This window comes from Scleropages formosus, chromosome 8 (genome assembly GCF_900964775.1).
Source record: "Scleropages formosus chromosome 8, fSclFor1.1, whole genome shotgun sequence".
NCBI lineage: Eukaryota > Metazoa > Chordata > Actinopteri > Osteoglossiformes > Osteoglossidae > Scleropages > Scleropages formosus.
The window spans coordinates 14,786,444-14,810,902 of NC_041813.1; the positions used below are offsets into that span (position 1 = coordinate 14,786,444).

The 24,459-nt window shown below is 42.2% G+C and overlaps 1 protein-coding gene across 3 annotated transcripts; it reads left to right on the top strand.

Annotated features, from left to right (window-relative positions):
* The first annotated feature begins 13 nt into the window (after positions 1-13).
* On the top strand, positions 14-24,291 carry ggctb (gamma-glutamylcyclotransferase b). 3 transcript variants are annotated; one of them, XM_018754665.1, is made up of 9 exons: positions 14-125; positions 11,359-11,480; positions 12,355-12,500; positions 12,852-12,984; positions 14,467-14,614; positions 17,071-17,258; positions 18,690-18,841; positions 22,518-22,650; positions 24,040-24,291. In XM_018754665.1, exons 1-9 carry the CDS (start codon positions 59-61, stop codon positions 24,208-24,210), a joined length of 1,260 nt encoding a protein of 419 aa, XP_018610181.1. In that variant the 5' UTR covers positions 14-58; the 3' UTR covers positions 24,211-24,291. The 3 variants fall into 3 exon arrangements, with proteins under 3 accessions (XP_018610181.1, XP_018610182.1, XP_018610183.1); XM_018754666.1 differs by lacking the exon at positions 18,690-18,841 and having other exon boundaries at positions 24,040-24,178; XM_018754667.1 differs by lacking the exons at positions 18,690-18,841; positions 22,518-22,650; positions 24,040-24,291 and having other exon boundaries at positions 14,467-14,660; positions 17,071-17,128.
* Positions 24,292-24,459: the final 168 nt, after the last annotated feature.

The window sequence follows — 24,459 nt, forward strand, 5'->3', positions numbered from 1 at the left end:
GCAGATTCTCGCAGGGGTTTAACACGGAGAGAACGAAGTGCGTTCCAGTCGTCCAGTTATGCTGCAGGCAACTTGGAGGATCACCATGGTGACTTTGGTAGCCTCACTGTTGGTCCCAGGCAAAGGTAGGTACTACAAAAGCATCGAACGGAAACACTCACGGTAACTGTGACATCAGCCTCAGCACCACGAGTCCATATGCAGCTGATCCATCTGCTATGCATCCACAAACTGACTGTAGCTTCTTTGTCACACCAGGGGCATCATTTCTAGCCGAGAGCTGTCTTATCTCTACTCCTCAGGGCCTGCTTAGCAGACATTACTAAATACTTAAGATTTTAGTGCAGGAAGTGTTCTTAGTTCTTAACCACTAAATACCAAATTTCTGACATGTAGAAGACAGGAGTTGTAATGGTGATGTAAAGATTGTATCTCTTTATAACTGTGTCCAGTAATAATGTTAATAATCAAGAAATGATCGAGAATATTTTACCACCACAAACACAGCTTTAATTTTAACAAAAATGACTACTGTAGAACATGCAGAGAAGTTTTTTTTTTTTTTTTTTTTTAAAAAAAAAAGACCTCCCTGAAAACAAGGAAGGTTAATGTCACAGACTGAGCTGTGACAGGCAAGTTGGTTCCAAGGAATCAGCAAGATGCCGGCAAAGTACCATCAATGTAACGCTGAACCTTGTTGCTGTTGCCTGTCACATGCATTTTATCTTGTATTGTTATATTGTTTGTTCTGGTTTTGTATTCCATTTAACACTGTTTGTATGAACTAGATTGGGTGCCGGGAAAGGCCTACCGGTATCTGTCTGGTTGTCATTAACTAATATTTTTTTTATAAAGATATGGCAGGTATATGTAACTGTGTGGAGAGTGAATGTATTTATTGTTTTTAGAAGGACATTTCTGTGGACTTTTCCTTTACCATGTAGCTGTCTGGTGTTCTGTTGTGTTTGGTGTCTTGTGTTGTAAACCCGATGGCGTGAACTGTTTGGGGTATATCTAGGGGGGAGTCCTTGGGCACAACCAACTAGGCAGGGGTGTTTTACTGTGTAGTGTGAAATGTTTTTATAAGATGTATGTAGGGATTTTTATAGTAAATGTTTAGTATTGTTTGTATGTTTTAGCATTTATTTTAGATGTAATTTTTGGGGGAAATGTATTTTGAAATAAATTGAGGCTGTTATGGTATAATCAGAGGGCGGAGCTATTGCTATATAGGTTTGTATTAGGGCACTAGTGAGGGAGATTGATGCAAACTTATGTAGTTACTCTCATGCAGTGAATAGGAGAGTTATGCATTAATGTTGATATAAGGGGCTAAGCCCATGGCTCATAGGCCTCATGTTCTTTATAACTTTATGTTTGTTTTGTACTTGGTTGAGGGTTTATGTGTTTTGAAGAATACTTTTTAGTAAAGGAAAATAAACCTTTTGGTCCACTACTTCAATTCTCCACTGCTGCTTCCATCCGTCGTCCATACCCTCACATGTGGTGTCAGAAGTTGGACTTGGACTGACTTAGTGGAGAATCGATAGAGTAGTGACCATTGAGGAAAATGGCCACCAGAAGCAAGAAGAAGCGACAGGAGGAAGAAGATGGAGTAGAAGATGAAAGTGCTGCAGATGTGGTGCTCCCTCCTGCTGGTGATCTTGCTATGGTGCAACTTGCAAAGATGTTTGAAACATTTATGGAGTTTCAGAGAGTCAGAGATGAACGGATGGAGAGAGAGACTGCCCATCAGGTTCAACAGTTTAAAGTCCTGTCTCATCAGGTGCACCACTTACAGCTTGATGTGGAACAACAGAGGGTGCAAGGAAGCACTTCTTTATCAGCTCCAGGCCCTTCATCGTCCACAGCATTGAGGTGTTATGGATCCAACATGGTAAAGCTGGAGGACTCTGATAATATTGAAGATTTCCTTACTACATTTGAAAGGATGGCAGTAGTTTATGGCTGGCCAAAGGTAGACTGGGCCACTCGTTTAATTCCATTGTTAACGGGTAAGGCCAGAAGTGCTTTTGTAGCTATGGAGTCAGAGAGTAGTATGGACTATGACAAAATAAAAGAAGCACTGCTCAAAAAGTATGAAATCAACCCAGAGACCTATCGCCAGCAGTTCAGGTCTATGGAAACCAGCATTGAGGAGACCCCCCAAGAACTCTATGTACGGCTGAAGGAACTCTTCTGTAAGTGGGTCAAGTTTGAACAAAGCAGCAAAGAGGACATCATGGAAACAGTGGTGTTGGAACAATATTTGCGAGTTCTCTACCCTGAAGTGAAGATCTGGGTTAAAGAACGAAGTCCTGCAACGGCAGCAGAGGCAGCTGAATTGGTGGAGAACTATGTAGCAGCCCACAAGAGCTCCAGGACCTATCGCTATGCTGGGAGACTTGACCGTCAAGCCAGGGGTAAGTCTGATGGTGTGTGTAAAGGAGCTGGTTCTGATGTTAAACATAGTTATCCTAAGAACACCTTGTCTACTGGTCTTGATAGTGTTAAGTCCGAGCCCAGAGATAAAGCTTCGGTGTCATGCTTTAATTGTGGTGCTTCAGGTCATAAAAGTACATTCTGTCCACTTAAAAAGACTAAATATACTCATTTGTGCTATGTTCCCAGGCCCACCTCCCCTATAGGGACTATACAGAATAGGGATCCTGTTGTTATGGTTGAGCTCAATGGAAAGCCTGTTGTAGGCCTTGTAGATACTGGGTGTTCACAGACATTGGTGCAGGAAGCTTTAGTTCCTCCAGAATTTTGGAATGAGGAGGAAAGGCTTACTGTACGCTGTGTACATGGTGACAAAAGTGAGCATACCACTGCTGATGTGTACATTCGGGTTTGTGACCAGACCTTCTTGTTGAAGGTAGGACTAGTGCCAAGACTACCCTATCCTATGTTATTGGGGCAGGATCTCCCCGTGTTGCCTGATTTGGTCAGTAAAACAGCATTGTATGGTGTGATTACCCGTGCAAGGGCTAAGGAACAGAATAATTCTGAACCTTGGCAGGTGTTACCTTTTCAGGGCGTTGATGTTGAAATTGAGCCCACTCTTACTAAGGAAGAGAGGTGTGCAAGGCGTAGACAGACAGTTGGGGAGGTTATAGGAAGTTCTGACATGCAGTTACAGTCAGAAGTTGATCCCCCTAGCTTGGCTGAAATCAACTTGCATTTTTCTGGTAATTTAGCTGAAGAACAGTGCTCAGATCCCAGTTTAACCCAATGCTTTAAAAAGGTAGAGGAAGGTTGTGTTACTGGGTTAGGGAATAGAAGTTATTTAATACAGAATGGACTTCTTTATAGAGAGAGTGAGAACAGGTTGCAATTAGTGGTACCAAGGAAATTTAGGAAAGAAGTATTGGAGCTTGGGCATACTATTCCCTGGGCAGGGCATTTAGCCTACTCAAAGACACTAGAAAGAATAGGTAAATGTTTCTTTTGGCCAGGATTGCATGAGGAAGTGAAGGAATTTTGCAGATCCTGTCCACAGTGTCAGTTGTCAGGAGGGAAGGCTATGACACGTGCCCCTTTGATTCCATTACCAGTGGTAAATACTCCTTTTGAAAGAATTGGTGTTGATGTAGTGGGTCCTGTGGAGAGAAGTAAGTCGGGAAATAGGTTTATCCTAGTTATATGTGATTATGCAACTAGATATCCAGAAGCTTTTCCCTTGAGGGAGGTAACTGCCAAACAGGTTGCCACAGCACTGCTCCAACTTTTTTCGCGAGTGGGTATTCCCCAGGAGGTTCTAACAGACCAAGGTCCCAATTTTATGAGTAAAACCCTCAGGCAGGTCTATGAACTTTTAGGAATTAGGCATATCAGAACCACTCCTTACCACCCACAGACTGATGGACTCGTTGAGCGGTTTAATCAGACCCTGATAAATATGTTGAAGAAGTTTGTTTCAGATACTGGCAAGGACTGGGACCAGTGGTTACCCTTCCTGTTGTTTGCATACCGTGAAGTTCCACAGGCTTCAACAGGATTTTCTCCCTTTGAGTTATTGTATGCACACCAGGTTTGGGGGCCACTGGATCTCCTTAGAGAGAGCTGGGAAGGTGAGCCAACTGTCCAGAAGACCGACATTATCTCTTATGTGCTGAAGATGCGTGAGAAGCTGATGCAAACAACAGCTTTAGCACAAGAGAATTTTAAGGAGGCTCAAACCCGTCAGAAGCAATGGTATGATCAATCTGCTCGCTCTCGTAGTTTTCAGCCAGGAGACTGGGTCCTTTTGTTATTGCCTAGTTCAGATAACAAACTCTTAGCAAAGTGGCAAGGGCCATTTAAGGTCACTAGGAGGATGGGTCAAGTGACCTATGAAGTTCATATGCCTGGCCAACGTAAGCAACATCAAGTGTTTCATATTAACCTGTTAAAGAAGTGGATCCAGAGACCAGAGATTGTTGTTGAATCTATGCTCATCCAGGCAGTTGAGGAGGAGGTAGAATACAGTGAGCAGTATCTACCAGCCAGTGGAGAGAGCTGCAAACTGGACCTGAACCATCTTTCGGAGGAGCGTCAGCAAGAGTTGAAAAACATCTTGCCTAATGACCTCTTCGTAGAGCAACCAGGACGTACGGAGCTGGTGGAGCATCGTATTTGTCTGAAGGATCCACAGCCAGTGCGACAGCCATCCTACAGGGTACCCGAACGCCTGTTGTCAGTCCTCAAGGAGGAGTTGGAAATGATGCAACAGTTGGGGGTGATTGAACCATTGGACAGTGAATGGAATAGTCCCATCATTTTGGTTCCCAAGAAGGATGGAAGTCTGCGGTTTTGCCTGGACTTCAGGAAGGTTAATGCCCAGTCCAAGTTCGACCCTTATCCTATGCCGAGGGTTGATGACTTGGTGGAACGTCTGGGTAAGGCTAAGTTTCTCAGTACATTAGATCTTTGCAAGGGCTATTGGCAGGTGCCCTTATCTGCTGATAGCCGTGAGCTGACAGCATTTAGGACTCCTTTTGGGCATTTTCACTTTAAAGTTTTGCCATTCGGGATTCATGGGGCACCTGCAACATTTCAAAGGCTAATGGACCATGTGCTTAAAGGTACAGAGGGCTTTGCAGCCGCATACTTGGATGACATTGTCATCTACAGTTGTAGTTGGGAGGAACATCTATACCATCTGCAATATGTTTTGTCCCTAATAAAGCAGGCAGGTTTGACCATCCACCCACAGAAGTGTGTTTTGGCTAAGGAGGAAGTTGCCTACCTTGGTTATGTGTTGGGCCGAGGGGTGATCCGTCCACAGGTAGTGAAGGTGGAAGCCATAATGTCAGCAGAGAGGCCATCCACCAAAAAGCAGGTTCGTTCCTTCCTGGGACTTGTGGGGTGGTACAGGCGCTTTATTCCAAATTTCTCAGAAAAAGCGGCACCATTGACAGAACTGACCCGGAAGTGCCGTTCTAATAAAGTTCAATGGACGTCTGACTGTGAAGCTGCTTTTAAGGAGTTAAAGGATTCTCTGTGCCAAGAGCCCGTCCTGATTAGTCCAGACTTTGACCAGCCCTTTACAGTGCAGACAGATGCATCTGAGAGAGGCTTGGGAGCAGTCTTGTTGCAAGGGGAACCTGGAAATTTGCGACCGGTGGCCTATATAAGCCGTAAACTCTTGCCAAGAGAATGTAAGTATTCTACTGTTGAAAAAGAATGTTTGGCCATAAAGTGGCATTGGACTCTTTTAAATATTATTTATTGGGACGTAGGTTTGTGTTAGAGACTGATCACAGAGCACTTTCTTGGTTGGGGTGCATGAAGGACTCAAATGCTAGGATCACAAGGTGGTTCTTAGCCATGCAGCCATTTGATTTTGAAGTGCTGTATAGGCCTGGGAAACAGAATTGTACAGCGGACCTTCTGTCACGGATGCCACAGGGGGCACCTGCAGAAGGGGAGGGAAATGTCACAGACTGAGCTGTGACAGGCAAGTTGGTTCCAAGGAATCAGCAAGATGCCGGCAAAGTACCATCAATGTAACGCTGAACCTTGTTGCTGTTGCCTGTCACATGCATTTTATCTTGTATTGTTATATTGTTTGTTCTGGTTTTGTATTCCATTTAACACTGTTTGTATGAACTAGATTGGGTGCCGGGAAAGGCCTACCGGTATCTGTCTGGTTGTCATTAACTAATATTTTTTTTATAAAGATATGGCAGGTATATGTAACTGTGTGGAGAGTGAATGTATTTATTGTTTTTAGAAGGACATTTCTGTGGACTTTTCCTTTACCATGTAGCTGTCTGGTGTTCTGTTGTGTTTGGTGTCTTGTGTTGTAAACCCGATGGCGTGAACTGTTTGGGGTATATCTAGGGGGGAGTCCTTGGGCACAACCAACTAGGCAGGGGTGTTTTACTGTGTAGTGTGAAATGTTTTTATAAGATGTATGTAGGGATTTTTATAGTAAATGTTTAGTATTGTTTGTATGTTTTAGCATTTATTTTAGATGTAATTTTTGGGGGAAATGTATTTTGAAATAAATTGAGGCTGTTATGGTATAATCAGAGGGCGGAGCTATTGCTATATAGGTTTGTATTAGGGCACTAGTGAGGGAGATTGATGCAAACTTATGTAGTTACTCTCATGCAGTGAATAGGAGAGTTATGCATTAATGTTGATATAAGGGGCTAAGCCCATGGCTCATAGGCCTCATGTTCTTTATAACTTTATGTTTGTTTTGTACTTGGTTGAGGGTTTATGTGTTTTGAAGAATACTTTTTAGTAAAGGAAAATAAACCTTTTGGTCCACTACTTCAATTCTCCACTGCTGCTTCCATATGTCGTCCATACCCTCACAGTTAAAAACTGAAGAAGCTGAAAGCGAAAGTAACAGGCAAACTGAGTAGAAATGTAAATAAATTGAATATATGTATTTTTTATAGTTAATATGATGTTCTATGAAACTTTGTATCATATGGTAATGTTTGTTATCAAATTGAATGTTTTTTGACACTTGGTAATACTCATGCTGGGCTGTTATTCTATTCCTCAAGCTGGTTATTCAAGGCAGTGATTCATCAGTAGTTATTGGCACTGTGTTGATGTGATGCTTCCAGGCTGAGGGAGAAATCGTGTGTTTGTGATTTCACTCAGGGATTTAGGTCATTTATCATTTACTTAGCAGACGCTTTTCTCCAAAGCGACTTACAATGGATACTATGTAATGTTACTATCCCACACATCTTATTCTTCAAGGTGACTTACACTGCTAGATACACTACTTACAATGGCTCACTCATCCATACATCAGTGAAACACACTCTCTCTGTCATTCACACACTTTGGGGGAACCTGAACAGCATCTCTTTGGACTGGGGGAGGAAACCAGAGCACCCAGAGGAAACCCACACAGACACAGGGAGAACATGCAAACTCCACACAGACTGAGCAGGGATCAAACCCATGTTCTCTCACACCACCCACTGTGAGACAGCAGCGCCACTCGCTGTGCCACCATTCTTTCAGCAGACTTTATGCACATTAATGAAGTTACCTCATCACTGTGTAAGGACAGAAGAATCGGTTGACATGAGTTTAAATATGTCCAAGTGCTTCTGGGTGTGAAGATTCTTATTCTGTTCTTTATAGAGCTGAGTGCGGAAGATTGGTAACAGTACTACTTTACTAATACTGGACTTATGTGACACAAGACATTAAGAACGCAAGAATTAAAGCTTGCACTCATTTCATAATTTCAAGATAAGCCATCTCATTTCCATTTATGCTTTTAATAACACTATATCTAATGTTCTTTATGTTTTTTATTTCTTTCTATAAATCACCATAAAATTGAATTATTCTATAATAACTCAACATTCAGCTAGCAGTGTACCAAGAAACTACATTCCATGCCTTTGTTGTATTATTCAATATCCTAAATCAATGGACTAACTGTGGAAAAATGGACTTCAAGGGTCTTATTAGGGCTGTAGTCGGTACTTAGTGCTAAGAAGACCAATTTGATACACAGATACTTTTCTCCAAAGGGATGTAGAACTGTCACTAAAGTGCATTCCAGTGCCAAAACCTTTCCAACCCTCAGTAAACAGTGACAGAGCTATGGGGCACTGGCATCACCATGCCACAAGTTATAAAAATGGTCGATTCATTTTTCCAAAATATGAAATTGTATAAATGACAGCTGCCACACATTTGTAAAAATTTTATGTGGATTCTACAGCTCAGCTGCTGCAGTGAGTGCACATTGCTTATCCTTCTCAATTCTCATTGCTGTGTCATGTTATTTTGGACCACTTTCATACAGTTTCATTCAGTGCTTTTTCCTTTCTTTTTACTACTAGTTTTCAGTCTGCTCTGTCAAAACCTCACCAGTCCACCATCAAAAGTCCCAAACCTGCTGATGGGCATTCTGGTACTAGTTGTGTGCAACTGCTTTGTTTCTCTGCTAAACCTCTTCTGTGCTTATTGTGTAACACAGGTGTTTGTTCAGACCAGGAGGTGACTAAGGCCTGGGGCAGCATTATGTGGATTTGACATTAGATTTTATGCCCGCAGTCATAAAAGCAAAAAAAAAAAAACACCCGACACTTGAAGAAAAAAAATCCTTATTGAAATAAGGATGAGAAATCCCTGTTGCCACGCATTTTAATACAGTAGATCATGAGACTAGCACTCACCTCTGTATGGGTCTGGAGCTAGTCGAGGATGGCTGCTAACAAACATGCATTTGGCTCAGTGTATCTACTACTCAGCACTATATACCCATATGAGCTGAATGAAGAGACATTTTCATACTGTTTTTTTGTAATTCAGTTCTTAGGCTTTTATTGTTCTTTTGTCCATCTTGTTTTTCCTAATATTTTTACTATTGTTATTGTACTCAATATCCATGTTCTGTCCTAGTTTGCCATCCTTTGTGTGTAAATTATTCAGTTACTGCTTTTAGCCAGCCATTTGTCCAAAAACCATGTTATAACCTGTCACATGTCCTGAAAGGTATGTTTGTAGAATGTACATTCACACTGATGAAAGCACCCAGGCAAAATGTGTGCAAACTAAATTAGTTTCACTAATTTTGAAGGCATTGCACCTTTTCAATTGGTTTGTTAGAGTGAAATTTTGTGAGAGACGTATTGGATTGACCCCTGCCAAAACAGCTCAGGAGCTATGTGGCACTAGTGCTACCTGTTGTACCACTGTGCTGTCCACTTGAGGCTTCTGTCTGTCACCAAGTGAAACCACACATTTACTGTACATGCAGTGGATTTACTTTATTTGCAAAATATAAAGTGAAATTACAAGGCATTCTGGCAATGTGCCAGAAAGTAAAAAAAAAAAAAAAAAAATCAAATAATGAAAAGTTAAAGAGTTGCATCAGTAAGTTCACAAGCTGAAACTGGCAGAAATCAACAGCAGTTTATAAAAGAATAATAAATGTAAACACTCAAGATATTATACCCCTTGCATATATTACAAGGGCTGTAGACAAGGACCCAGTCCAACCAACATCACCATAAAGAACACCCATCATTGCCAGTATATATCTCCATAACTCAAGACCAAGAAACTTAAACTTCCTTCCCTAATCAATACATCCACAAGCTACCACTATGGGTATTTCACTGAGGCTGTTAAGTGGGCACCTCCCTTTGTCAGTGTTTTGTTGAACTAGGCTCGTGATACCTTTTGAAGGTTCAACAGTGCAGTCTGGCATCCCAGATCCACCCCTCCTCCACACACACATTAGATGCCCTTCACCATCAACAAATGCAGTAGCTCCACAAACTCAGCTACCCCAGTTAAACCATACATACCTTCAAATCCACTATTGTCACAAATTCAAATTACCCCAGATCTTCCATACCTGCTAATGGAAGTGCAAATATACCACTCCACAAACTTTAACTTGATTAACAAGGCCATCCCTCCTTAAATTTACATTTATTTATTTAGCAGATCCTTTTCTCCAAAGTGACTTCCAATGAACACTATGTAGTATTATCAGCCTAAACACCTTATTCACCAAGGTTATTTACATTATTAGATACACTACTTTACAATGGGTCACTCCCATTACTAGCCACTAATTTTACTAACTACTATACACCTCCCACCAACCTGTAACCCCAACTACCCTGCTCTCTTCTCAACCATAACCGCTGACTTGCCTTCTTAGCACCCTCAGACAGGTCCTTCACCGCCACCCTTAATGAAGTGAATATTAAGTGAATCATATTAAATAATATGCTGTTCCATAAGATATTTTTGAGTAGTTTCTTGAATAGTGTAAGAGATTGTGATTTCAGATAAACAGGTAGATTGTTCCACACATGGAGACTACGAAATTTGTAATGAGAATTGTCCCTTTGTTGTTCTTAGCTGAGGAGCATGAAGGCTGGATCAAGTTCAGGTGGAGTCCTTATGAATATTATCATTAAAAATAAAGTTCAGCTGTTAAAACATAAAGGAAGGATATTCTATAAGGACTGAAAAATATACATTTTAAATTCATATTGCTTGGAAATACACAGAATTTCAATACACTAAACAAGGATCAGGAACTAGTCATTAGGGGAGAATGACTTTTGGAGAGAGAAATGATGTCCGTACCCCTCCAACATAACAATAAGAAATATAGACATAGAGCAGAGATACAGACTGATGGTACAAACAATATGCCTTAACCCCACTGATGATGCCAGTGTTTGTATTAGCATAAACATACAAGCCTGTCTCACACTTATGCCCAAAGGCATGGGGTTGATTAAAGATTTGCAGCTCTAACGAACAGGGATCCCACTCTCAGCCTGTTGTGCTGCTTTTGAGCAGTGGACTTCGGCATCAGCTCTGCACTTCTAGGTGTTTCAGTGAGGAACAAGGCTGCACACAGATAGGGAATCGCTACTAAGAAGCCACATGAACTAAATTTCCGCTGCGTAGATAATTATTTTTTAAGTGCTGCCACTGAGTAAATGGTCATTTCCATTGTTGCTGCAGTACCATTTCATGTGACAATGTACTGTACGGAACCACTGACATGTGGTGTGTATGCGGCTTTGAACATCGAGTGTGTCCATCTGCCATGTTCCGAGAGCATGTAGCAACCGGGCTGTGATCACTAGAGGGCCTCAGCAGTGGCAGTCCAGTGTTATGAGGGAGAGGTGTGCAGTGGAGCAGATTAGCATGAGAATGGTACCCTGCCAGTATAAAGCACTCGGGTGGGCGGATGCTCCAGTTCTCTTATGCCTGAGCTCATGCCCCCCAGGAGTCTAGTGAGCACCACCTGCCCACATCTCCACTCCACCCTCCCACGCTCTCCACCATCCTTCCGCCTCCTCACACTTCTCTTCCTTCCGTGCCTCTTCTCCTTCCACCCTCCCACAGAGAGCACCACCAACATGAACAAGAAGTCCTTCCTGTACTTTGCCTATGGGAGTAATCTGCTGAAGGAGAGGCTGCAGCTGGAGAACCCCTCAGCTAGAGTCCACTGTGTGGCCCGGCTCCAGGTACGAGGCCCACATGGCAGGACGAGGTCGGCAGAAGGGCAGATTTAATGCCATAATTTCGAACTTATTTGATGTTTGCTCATTTTGGGTTGCATCACTGTAACAATTACAATGGTAATAGCTGGTATTGTAAGCAGAGCAAATGTTGTAGTATGGTAATAATTAATATTGAATTTATTACAGCTGTATGCTCTGACTGTAGCTCATTGCAAGTTAGCATTAGGACTGTTCAGATTATTACTGTAACCATTGGGATTGTCACTGGTAGAACTGCTAGCCCTGTAACTGTTAGATGGGTACCTGTAAGGATGATTATGTTATGATCATTATTACTGTGTTTTTACCTGATGTTTTTTCCACAGCAACTTGCTGTGTTATCTTTTAAACAAGGGCCCATTAAACAGGAGAAACCCAGGTTAAGTGCAAGGCTTAGCAGTAGATCACAAGGCCCCCCAGTGACCTAAACAGCCACCTTATGGTTCTCATACCCTTGAGCATGTTGCTGCCTGCTGCTATGAAATGGTTTGGACAGCAGTATTAGGATCATTAGGTCATTAGGACAGTACAGTCAGTTGCTGCCTTTGTCTAGCAGCTGATCAAATACACCATTAGTAATTAATTACATCCCGTGCTGTCGCACTCACATAGTGGTCATGGGCTTTCCAGGCCTTGCCTGACGTTGTCCTCAGGTTCATACAAACATGTTCATGTGTAATAAAATGAAAAGAGCCAGCTTCTCTCACATGATTCCAATAAACTGCATATACCCCATAAAACAGTGTGCTGCTCAGGGAACCTCTGAGGTGCAGTGCAGTAGTCTACGTGATGTCCAGATCAACTTTGTTTCACCTTCTTCTTGCTCTCCTCCCTCCAGGACTACAAGCTTGTGTTCGGAAACCACCAGGGGCACCCTAGTGATCGATGGCATGGGGGGGTGGCCACCATCGAGCACAGTCCCGGAGATGAGGTGTGGGGTGTCGTGTGGGAAATGAATTTAGACGACCTTGAATCTCTGGACAGGCAAGAGCTATAATATTCCTTTAGCCAATCCAGCATAAGTGATCAGTTCCTCCGATTGTTTCATTAATTGATGCAATTTGGTGTGGGGGGCTTTGTTGCAGGGCTCTAGCTGGGTTATAGCATAGATCACTGCCAGTGTGCACCTGCTCTTATGTTAACCAGTAATTTTACACTCACTAATAAAGAAATACTGGTTGTAAGTTGTATGTTTTGCAACACAATGACAAGCGAGAGCACGGATTTCCTGGTGCTTCAATGAGAATGGAAATGGAAATCCTGTTCTGTGCAGTGATGTTACTCAACCAGCACCTCTTTAACCAGCAGTGCTATGTGTTTTCTGTTCCGGAGCAGGCAAGAGAACGTAAAGCTGGGTGCATACAGCCCAGTGGAGGTGTCTGTCAGAACCGGCGGGCAGGAGCTCACCTGTCGAACCTACATCATGAACAGCTGTGTGTACGCACCACCGTCTCCCCAGTACCTAAAGGTACAGGATCCGTCTTGCCCTCGGCTCACTTGCTCCTCCTTCTTTCATATTAAGTTTGACCTATAGGACAGCATAACTAGTACATTGACTTTAATTGGACTAATGTATGTCAGACAGGTTAAAACAGGTAACACCTTAGAGTTGTATATTTTATTTTTATTTCACTGAAATTAGAAATAAAAAGATATTTTGTGAATTGTGCTGAAGCTGTTAACTGACACCAAACGTAAATCACTGCAATGTGAAAAGAACCCTGAAATACAAGCCATTATCTTTTTTGGAAGAGTTAACAGTAATTAACTTTGTATAGCAGGTGTTCTGCCGGAACAACAAGGTACCAGAGAAGAAAAATATTAAATGGTTGTTAGGTAAACTGTACTACAAAATCAAGCAAAGTCTTCACAACATTTAAAATTTATGATGATAATGAACTAATAAGGGGATGTCTACCCACTTGGGTCTTATGAAATCATTCCTTTGAACAGATATTATTCATGTGTCGACGTCAGTGGCACCGTGTTCTGATGTTCTTCGGGGGTTTGCCCCACCCCCAACTCCTATTGTATGGAAAAACAAAAGGTTCGAGCAACAGCCAGGCCAGGGCTTTGGGGGCTTTTGAATATCCAGCACCCCTGACACTCCCAGCCTCGCTGTTCTGAAACATCTGGAATATGCCTTCCAGTTTGATCCTCTGGGTACCATCAGCAACTAAGCCTTTTGTTGTCAGTGAAGTTAAAAAGAAATGTGCTTTTAGATAAATAACATGCTCAGAGAAATTGTTCAATAACCTTTTCCAGTGTCCATCAGGTGCTTAATTTTGTTTTGTTTTGTTCTGCAGTTTCCCATGATTAAAAAATAGTGGTGTGCCGCTGTATGAATTCTTTCTGTACAACTCTAACCCATTCTGTGCACGTGGGCTTTGCCCTTGGCTGCTAAAAAAGTATTGTTTTCACTGACATATGTATTTGTCTTGTTTATATAGTCCCTTACAATGAACTTTTAGCTTCAGAATATCAGGTCAAACACGATGAGCAGTTTTGTTGTTTTGTCAGCGAAAAAGCACAGTTATAGCCAGATGAGTAGTCTTTCAACCAGAATATACCAATATGACCTTCAGTGTTTCAGCCCAAGATCATATGTATTGCTCATTGAACTGTTAGATTATTTAAATGTTTAACTTTGTGTGTCATGTGTCTTACTGATGTTGATAACATAGTTTTATTCATAAACAGATGATACTCACCTATACTATATAGCAGAAGCTTCATCCCATTACCCAGAAAACTTCTGTGATCTTGGAAGTGCTGTACAAGTCTCCATAACTCATTTTTTGAAAAAGTTGCTAGTTAGTAAATTACTATGGGGAATATTCAGCAGGGACAACTAGGTACCAGAGAAGGAGAACACTAAATGGCTATTAGGCAAACTGCTCTCTAAAATTCTTTTACCTGTATTTTTACCTGTGTTCATACTGCCCTGTAGGTGATAGTGATGGGGGCTGAGCAGAACGGGCTGCCAGAGGAATACCAGCAGAAACTGAGGGCCATACAGACAAACAAGTATGAAGGACCTCTGTTGGTGATGCAGGACCTAGAGAAAGCCATCCAGAAATCCAAAGAGGAAGCCAACCGTCAGTTGAATGTGTAATGGGTGTCCAGCCCTTTTACGGCATGGCTGTGCGTCTCAACTCCATCTATGCTGTTTTAATAATGATAACCAAGTCTTATGTATATAGATATGTGCATATTTGCACATGTATTTAAACAATTCAAAATTCTATATATATTGCTGAATACCTGTGATTGCATTCAGTCATGAAGCAGATTGTTTTCCCACATTACATGAGGGAAAGCAGAACATATCTCAAGATTTTTTGTGTTATATGATGAAAGTGTGTTGTGACATGCCTGTCTGGATGATCCATTTGCCTATTTACTACATATATGTTATGATGCACCTGAAACCATTATCAGTGGCGTATCCAAGGTGAAATTGGGTGTTCCAGGTCTTTCAACATCAGGCACCCTCACCTAAGTGACCCATCCAAGGTTGATCAGTGGTAGCACCCAAGTAGCATTACCGTGAACCCACAGCTCCCTCCTCCTGATTCACAGCCATCTAGATACCCTCTCCACAGCTTCAGTAACCACATTTACAGCCTTCCTCTTGCTTCCTGTATACCCAACATAGTGTGGGCCCTATACACAGACTTCCATACAGACCTCCCACAGCCTGTTGTGATGGACAGATACCTTGCCTTCCAGGTGTTCAGGCAGCACTGCTCTACCAGTCCCTCATACCTCACCATCTTTCTTTCATTATCGTCTTCCATCCATTCTTTCAAAGGAACTGTAAGCTCTAACAAGATGACTTGCTTAGAAGCTTGCAATAGGAACCCAATGTCTAGCCTCACAGATATCTGTGATGGTGGCTGGAAACCTAAATTCCCTTTCTAGGTCAACCATCAGCAGATTCTCGAAGGGGTTTAAATCTCATGCCATCATCCCGAGTCCTTGTATTGTAATACTTTCCTCTCCTGTGTCATACTACACTCCTCCTCTAGGCTCAATACATCTTATTTTAAAAAATGGTGTCTAAGTTACCACTTTGAAGTAATAAAAAAGTGGGACCACTATGCTTAAGTGTAAACCTGGCAGATCAAATACATATTTCAATTATGATAATAAAAATTTGATTTATATGCCATTTACATGCTGTACTGTCCCTATAGTTATTTGTGTACACTTAAGTCATATAGTATATATACCCATACTAAATTCAGTAAGGGGGGCAGCGGTGGTGCAGCAGGTTTGACCTGTGCCTGCTCTCTGGTGGGTCTAGGGTTTGAGTTCCTCTTGGGGTGCTGTCCTGGGTGTGTCCCTTCCCCTTCAGTCAATGTGTGTGTGTGTAAATTCAGTAAACAGCACACAAACTTCAAATGATAGGGCTTACAAAACCATAAGGAGTAACAGACACACTACTGTATTGTGTCCCTAACTGTGTTGACAATTCAACACCAAAACCTCATTACACGGCTGAAAATCATCTGCATGTGTGTATTTGGTCTCACTGAATTTATAATAGGGGGTGCGGTGGCGCAGTGGGTTGGACCACAGTCCTCCTCTCCGGTGGGTCTGGGGTTCAAGTCCTGCTTGGGGTGCCTTGCGATGGACTGGCGTCCCGTCCTGGGTGTGTCCCCTCCCCCTCCAGCCTTACGCCCTGTGTTACCGGGTAGGCTCCGGTTCCCCGCAACCCCGTATGGGACAAGCAGTTCAGAAAAAAGAAAAGAATTTATAATAAGAAGGCAAGTTCTTGTTGAGCTATATCCCAGTCATTTACAGGTACCTTTACCACACCACACTCTACTGGACTAACTATCTAAAGACATTTATGAATGATTTACTGATATTTCTTTTAAAATATCTGTAAAGCATTTTAAGATGTCTCCAGATAATTTCCAATAATCTTAATATCATTAAATTGTTACATATTTTTATAGCATTCCAACTTTTTTGAGCAGTTTTTTTCATTCATATTTCAAGCTATACATAGCTTGTAAAAAAAATATTTTTTAAAAAATAATTGTTTTTTAACAGGGGGTGTGGTGGTGCAGTGGGTTTAGCCAGGGCCTGCTCTCTGGTGGGCCTGAGGTTTGAGTCCTGCTTGGGGTGCTTTGCGGCAGACTGGTGTCCCATCCTGGGTTTGTCTCCTCTTTCCTCTCCCCTCCAGCCTTGCGCCCTGTGTTGCCGGGTTAGACTCCGGCTTGCTGTGACCCCACTCGAGATGAGCAGTTTCAGCCAGTGCGTGTGTGGGTGTGTGTGTGTGTGTGTATTAACAGTTTAACCTATTATTGTTCTTATAGATCAGTCAAGTCAACCAATGAGAAATCTTTTAGCCTTTGTTAAACATTCTTCAGTTCTTTGCACAGCATATGTATAGAGTGCTTCCGGAATGTTCGGTCTTCCATGTGTTATCTTAACGGAAAGGGGTGTGTCCGTTGTGGCTGTGACTGAGAAATCCATGTGGTCACTGGTCGTGCTCCTCCTGTATTCAGATGAAGACTGTAACTCTACACTTTTTTGGCAGATTTACTTCAGCAGCGGACTGAACAAATGCAGACCACAGAGTCCACTTTCAACACCACCAGTGTGACAGCTGTCAGTAACGTGACCAATAACCACTTTTTGTACTTCGCATATGGGAGTAACCTGCTGAAAGAAAGACTGCAGCTGAGGAACCCGTCCGCCTGCTTCCACACTATCGGCATACTCAAGGTCAGTGTGAACATAGCTAGTGTGAGCAGTGTTATGGATCAATTAGGGGAATCGGAAGAAGCAATTGAATGTTGGCTGGGATTCAGCAGCTCTGAGACACAGGGGGTCCTCATTTCACCACACTGGAGCCAAAATCGAGAACGCACAGAATTTCGATTTTGGACACCTTGTTGGTGGGTCTATCAAGCAACCAGAGGTGGAAGTGCTCTTGCTAGGGTGTAGGGAGTGATCAGGTCCAGCAGTTATCAGGGAGCAGATCCTTTGAACATCTTGTAGGCCATAACCAGTGTGTTGGACAGCTATTGACTGATGATGTGGATAAAAAAAGCAAATTGCCCAGGTTGAGAGAGAATTCCTGACAGGTGGAAAGACCTGCTGACAGATGTAGCATTGGATGATGGCTAGTCATCCAAGCAGAGAGGCAATTGTAATACGAGAAGGTGTCACTGTAGTAACGGGGTAAAGAGAAGAAGAGCTAAGTATCATCACTATAGGAGTAATAGGAGAACTCATCATAGGCCATGACAGAGTCAGTAGAAGAGGTATAGATGGAAAAGAGTAAGGGACCCAGCACTGAGCCCTCTAGCCACTTGGAGGACAACAGGGGAGAGTATAAATAAGAAAGAATCAAGAAAATAAAAAATATGAAATCAGAAGGCTGACAATTAAAAAATAGATTTGGTATTTGAAGATGAAGGGGGCGCGGTGGTGCAGCGCGTTTGGCTGGGTCCTGCTCTTTGGTGGGTCTGGGGTTTGAGTCCCGCTTGGGGTGCCTTGCGGTGGACTGGTGCCCCGTCCTGGGTGTGTCCCCTCCCGCTCTAGCCTTGCGCCCTGTGCTGCTGGGTTAGGCTCCAGCTCGCTGCATCCCCGCTCGGGACAAGCAGTTTCAGACAATGTGTGTGTGTGTGTGTGTGTGTGTGTGTGTGTGTGTGTATTTGAAGATGAAGAAGAAGGAATAGGTGATGAGAGCAGAGGAGGGGACTATAAAGTCATAGAATGGTGGGCAGCAATCAGTAATCAGAGCTTAGCAGACCAGCTATACACTGTTGAGGAGTGCTCCGTAATGCCCCCTTTCCCAGACAGTGTTAAAGCAATATGGGTTTGAATCTTGCTTAGTCTGTGAAGAGTTTACATATCCTCATTCCATGCAGTGCTTCCTGCACACTCCGGTGGTGGTAAAGACATTTAACAGAGTAAACTTCATGCTCCTATTAAACTGAGGAAGGATTTATCTGTAAATAATAAGACTGACAGGAGAAATCTGTTTATGCGACAGACACAGAATTACTTACTTGCCATCAGAATAGTTGTACTGCAGCAGGATGTCTAGCTTGGTTGTGATAGCATCTACATCTGTACCCTTAACCTATAATTATGATCATACTTGCAAATACAGTGCAAGTTTATGTTTGCACATTGTGTCTTGTGCAGGGTTATGCCCTGAAGTTTGGATTTTGGGGAAAGGGGTTTGAGCGGCTGAACATATGGCATGGCGGCGTAGCCACTATAGAAGAGAAAAAGGACAGTGAGGTGTGGGGGGTCATCTGGAAGATCGGCAATGAACATCTCAGAACTCTGGACAAGTGAGTCATAATGCCACTCTATTTAATGACACACAGCCTTGGAAAGCTCATTTTTTCATGAAATGAAACAATCCACAGAATGTGTTCTCACTGGGTGGCTTGTGTGATGAAATAACTGAGGTTTGTCACAGGGGTCTCTGAATGGCTGAATTCATGACTTATCCTTGTCTCACAAAAACAGCATTTTCATACCTGAGCTATACTGTAGATACTGGATACTGTATGAAAACAAAATATTCAGCCTACAGCTGAAAAATCAGCTGATTATGTCACAGGAGTAATTCTAATTTCTACATAGATCAAAAATCATTATGGCAGCTTGGAAACACTGACCACATGTAGTCATAAAATAAAAGTGGTTCTGGTTCATAAGGTCAGGGGATGATATCCATATCTTAGTAAAAGATACCAAAAATACAAATGTATGTTTAATTGTGCTGCTATTTGGCGGGTTTGACCTGTGCCCGTTGTGTGGCAGGTCTGAGGTTCGAGCCCTGTCCCATCCAAGGTGTTTCCCCTCCCCCTTCAGCCTTGAGCTCTGTGTTGCCGGGTAGGCGTCGGTTGGCTGTGACCCCACTTGGAACAAGCGGTTGTGGACATTGCATTGTGCTGCTATTTCCACCTCTATGTCCATTTTACATATATAGTGCCTGACGTATCCCTGTAAGTACCTTATAGTGATGTTTGTACAATTTGCATTTTATTTACTTATTGTATGTACAGTGCCGTGAAAAGGTATTTGCCCCCTCCCTGATTTTTTATTTTTTTTGCATATTTGTCACAGTTAAATGATTGAGATCACACACACTTTCTGAACCGCTTGTCTCATACGGGGTCGTGGGGAACCAGAGCCTAAGCCGGCAACATAGGGCGTAAGGCTGGAGGGGGAGGGAACACACCCAGGACGGGATGCCAGTCCGTCGCAAGGCACCCCAAGTGGGACTTGAACCCCAGACCCACTGGAGAACAGGACCCGGTCCAACCCACTGCGCCACTGCGCCACCGCACCCCCCATGACTGAGATCATCAAACAAATTTTAATATTACAGAAAGATAACCCGAGTAAATACAAAATGCAGTTTTCAAATGATGATTTCATTTATTAAGGGAAAAAAGCTGTCCAAACCTACCAGGCCCCGTGTGGAAAAATGAATGCCCCCCGTTAAATTATGAATGAACTGTGATTAACCACATTTTTTGGAAAGCTGAGTTAAATTTCACTTGCCACACCCAGGCCTGATTACTGACAGACCTGTTGAATCAAGAAATCACTTAAACAGAACCTGTCTGACAAAGTGAAGCACATCTCAAAAAGCAACACGTCATGCCGCGATCTAAAGAAATTCAAGAACAGATGAGAAACAAAGTAATTGACATGTATCAGTCTGGAAAGGGTTACAAAGCCATTTCTAAGGCTTTGGGACTCCAGCGAACCACAGTGAGAGCCATTATCCACAAATGGAAAAAACTTGGAAGAGTGGTGAACCGTCCCAGGAGTGGCCAGCCTACCAAAATTACTCCAAGAGCGCAACAATGACTCATCCAGGAGCTCATAAAAGAACCCAGAACAACACCTAAAGAACTGCAGGCCTCACTTGCCTCAGTTAAGGTCAGTGTTCATGATTCAACAATAAGAAAGAGACTGGGCAAAAATGGCATCCATGGGAGAGTTCCAAGGTGAAAGCCACTGCTGAACAAAAAGAACACAAAGGCTCATCTCACATTTGCCAAAAGACATCTTGATTATCCCCAAGACTTTTGGGCAAATATTCTGTGGACTGATGAGACAAAAGTTGAACTTTCTGGAAGGTGTGTGTCCTGTTACTTCTGGCGTAAAACTAACACAGCATTTCATAAAAAGAACATTATACCAACAGTCAAACATGGTGGTGGTAGTGTGATGGACCTGGATGACTTGCCGTGATTGATGGAACCATGAATTCTGCGCTCTACCAGGAAATCCTGAAAGAGAATGTCCGTCCAACAGTTTGTGACCTCAAGCTCAAGCGCACTTGGGTTATGCAGCAGGACAATGATCTGAAACACACCGGCAAGTCCACCTCTGAATGGCTCAAAAAAAACAAAATTAAGGTTTTGGAGTGGCCTAGTCAAAGTCCAGACTTAAATCCGATTGAGATGCTGTGGCATGACCTAAAACAGGCCGTTCATGCTCGAAAACCCTCCAATATGGCTGAACTAAAACATTTTGCAAAAAAGAGTGGGCCAAAATTCCTCCACAGCGATGTGAAAAACTCATTGCCAGTTATTGCAAACGCTTGATTGCAGTTGTTGCTGCCAAGGGTGGCACAACCAGTTATTAGGTTTAGGGGGCAATTACTTTTTCCACATAGGGCCAGGTAGGTTTGGACAGCTTTTTTCCCTTAATAAATGAAATCATCATTTAAAAACTGCATTTTGTATTTACTCGGGTTATCTTTGTGTAATATTAAAATTTGTTTGATGATCTCAATCATTTAACTGTGGCAAATATGCAAAAAAAAAAAAAAAAAAATCAGTAAGGGGGCAAATACTTTTTCACGGCACTGTATCTGCTACAAAATTTGTTACTACATGGTTATCCTCCCACTCTGCTGTTGCTCTGTATGTCGAATATGTCTGAAGGAGTATCCATCCTGTTAAACTGTTCATACGTGTAAAAATACTTGGCCATTAAAGTTACCTTATATAGAGAGGTCAGCATGCAATTTATCTTTGCACCATCTACAATTCACAAAGACAAGAACTTTCCCTTCTGAGTTAAAATATAGGTCTACAAGAACACCTTGAAGTCCAAAAGACAAACCTTGTATGCTCCAGTCTTGTCAAGGTCAACAGCAGAAGAATATAACACCAATAACGAAACATGTTAAGGAGATGAAGATACTGGGAAAGTGAAAGGACTGAGTTAGGACCCCACGTGATCAGCTGAAGAGAATGGGTGTCGTAAGGTGACATGACTTGGACTTCAAATTAGTCCTCACTTCCAGCAGTTTTCTGAAGCTCCAAAGAAAACACATACACTGAAACCGCTTGTTCCAAGCAGGGGGGCGGCAAGCCAGAGTCTAACCCAGCAACACAGGGCGCAAGGCTGGAGGGAGAGGGGACGCACCCAGGACAGGACATCAATCCATTGCAAGGTACCCCAAGGAGGACTCGAACCCCAGACCCACCAGAGAGCAGGCATAGGCCAAACCAGCTGCCCCATCGCATCCCCCACACGCCAAAATAAAGCAGTTCTAAAATAAATATTGGAGTACATGTTTCTTAATACTTGCATGGATATTTTTCATAAAAGTGTTCCCATTAAGGGGGTGCAGTGGGTTTAACTGGTTCCTACTCTCCGGTGGGCTGGGGTTTGAGTCCCACTTGGTGTGCCTTGCGATGGACTGGTGTCCTGTTCTGGGTGTGTCTCCTCCCCCTCCAGCCTTATGCCCTGTGCTGCCGGGTTAGGCTCCGGCTCCCCGCGACCCCACATGGGACAAGTGGTTTCAGATGGTGTGCGTGTGTGTGTTCCCATTAAGACAACAAAACCTGTCAAATAAAAATCCCTAAAAACTGCATTGTCAGAATTTTTCTGAATTTAAAAATAAAAGTAAACATCTTTGCTCTGTTATCTTTTGCATAGTTTCTAATTTAATTGGAACGGAAATTATTTTCTTGGTATGTGTGGTTTAAGGCAGGAGGGTGTCGATATTGGCTTTTACCAACCGCTGGAGGTGAAAGTGGAGATAAAGGATGGAGAGCTGCTCTGTCGCACCTACCAGATGAACAACTTTACAGCCCAGCTGACGTCACCACAGTACAAACAGGTGAATTTGCTCACGACTTAAACTTTATAAAGCCGAAAATATTAAACAACTTTTGTTTTTCTGTGGAAGTTTTAATTTTTAGCTGTGCTGGGACTACTTTCTAATTGTTAAATTGCAGTAAAATTTATCTTCTGGTATGTTTTTATGATCTATAATAATTCACTTTCCCCAGAATTTCTTGACCTTGGTCTTGATAGACTGTTGTCTAGGCTGATTTGTATTTCTGCTCTATGAAGTTTGTTCTGATTAAGCTGTTCATTCAGTGAATAATATAATAGCTTATAAGCAGGGTATGTGGTAGTGCAGCAGGTTTGTCTGGGTCCTGCTCTCTGGTGGGTCTGGGGTTCAAGTTTCGGTGGGGTGTCTTGCGATGGACTGGCGTCCCGTCCTGGGTGTGTCCTCTCCCCCTCCAGCCTTATGCCCTGCATTGCAGGGTTAGGCTCCGGCTCGCCGCAACCCCACTTGGGACAAGCGATTTCAGTCAGTGTGTTTGCATGATATAGTTGAAAGCTTATTACAAGCTGAGGAATTGCAGGCATGTTTGTGTGATGAAATTGGACTGACATTGAATTTGAGGTTATGGAGATTACTCATTGTTATTCTCAGTCATTATAAATGTGTTTTAATGTAGTTCTTAAGTTAATTAAAAGTAGTAAAATAAACTGTGTTTGATAATGGATGGGTGGAAATGTTAAAGACTATTTTTTATTTATTATTCCTATAGCTTTGTCTAGGGTTTTTACAGAACCTAACCCATTAAAAAGTGCAGACATATAATATGTATTATTTAGCTTTTATTGACTGCAACATGTTGAAATCAACTTTCAAGCTACGAAAGAATAGAGTTACAAACAGACCTCCAGTCCCAGTTATATTTGTAAACTGAGGACCCGGTGCATATTAACCATGTGAAAGAAATCAGATCCCATGTTTTCTGAACTTTCCACAGTTAAATGCTAGAATAACATAACTCCTGAATTTTAAAAATGAATCTCAGTTCTTCAGTGCATTCTCTCAGTTATCAAACATAATTAACTGCTCAACTAGAACAAAAAACAGTCTGTCAGGCTAAGGATTTCAAACCAGTGCACTGTAGTGAAAATATTTAAATGAGTTTCTCCCAAATATGACTGTGAAGCCTAATTTTTACCTACTGGATCCTTTTTTTCATTTTGAACTCACAATAAAGAAAGACCTCCATTCATGAGCTTCTGAACTGCTTGAAGTTGATTTTTTCAGGCTTCCATCTCTTCTTTTTAAATAGCAATGGTTATGAAAATGCCTTTTGGCAGTTGGAAAATGCCAGATGAGCATATTGAGAAGTGTCTGGGATATTATTTGTACTTCTTTTTTAATTTCCATATTTTATGGTTCAAATTACTTTTTCAGGTGATGTGCCTTGGGGCCAAACAGAATGGTTTACCCCTGGATTATACAAATAAGATATGTGCTGTGGAGACCAACGACTACAGCGGTCCCTCTGTACTGGATGACATCAATGCTGTGATGGAGGATGAGAAACACCGTACTCCCCACAGGTGTACTGCTCGCACCACATAATATCTGCTGTATGATACACAACAGGGACTAGACATGCTAGGCACATTAATCCAGTCCAAATTATCTAATACATTCCATTTAAAAGGCTAATGAACACAACTGACTAATTGTATAGCATATTTTTTGTGTAAAAGAATGCAATTGAATACTTAATATATTAAAAGTATTCAAATTCTCTTTTGTCTTGTGTTTTGTGATCTACTAATTATATGTCATTTCATAAAAAATATGTCATTTCAAAAAACATTA

Excerpts from the sequence above, each read along its gene's own strand:
- ggctb (XM_018754665.1), top strand. The coding sequence starts at position 59 with ATGCTGCAGGCAACTTGGAGGATCACCATGGTGACTTTGGTAGCCTCA. Across the intron at positions 11,481-12,354 it reads ACTGTGTGGCCCGGCTCCAG|GACTACAAGCTTGTGTTCGG; the intron begins GTACGAGGCCCA and ends TCCTCCCTCCAG. Across the intron at positions 17,259-18,689 it reads ACACTATCGGCATACTCAAG|GGTTATGCCCTGAAGTTTGG; the intron begins GTCAGTGTGAAC and ends TGTCTTGTGCAG.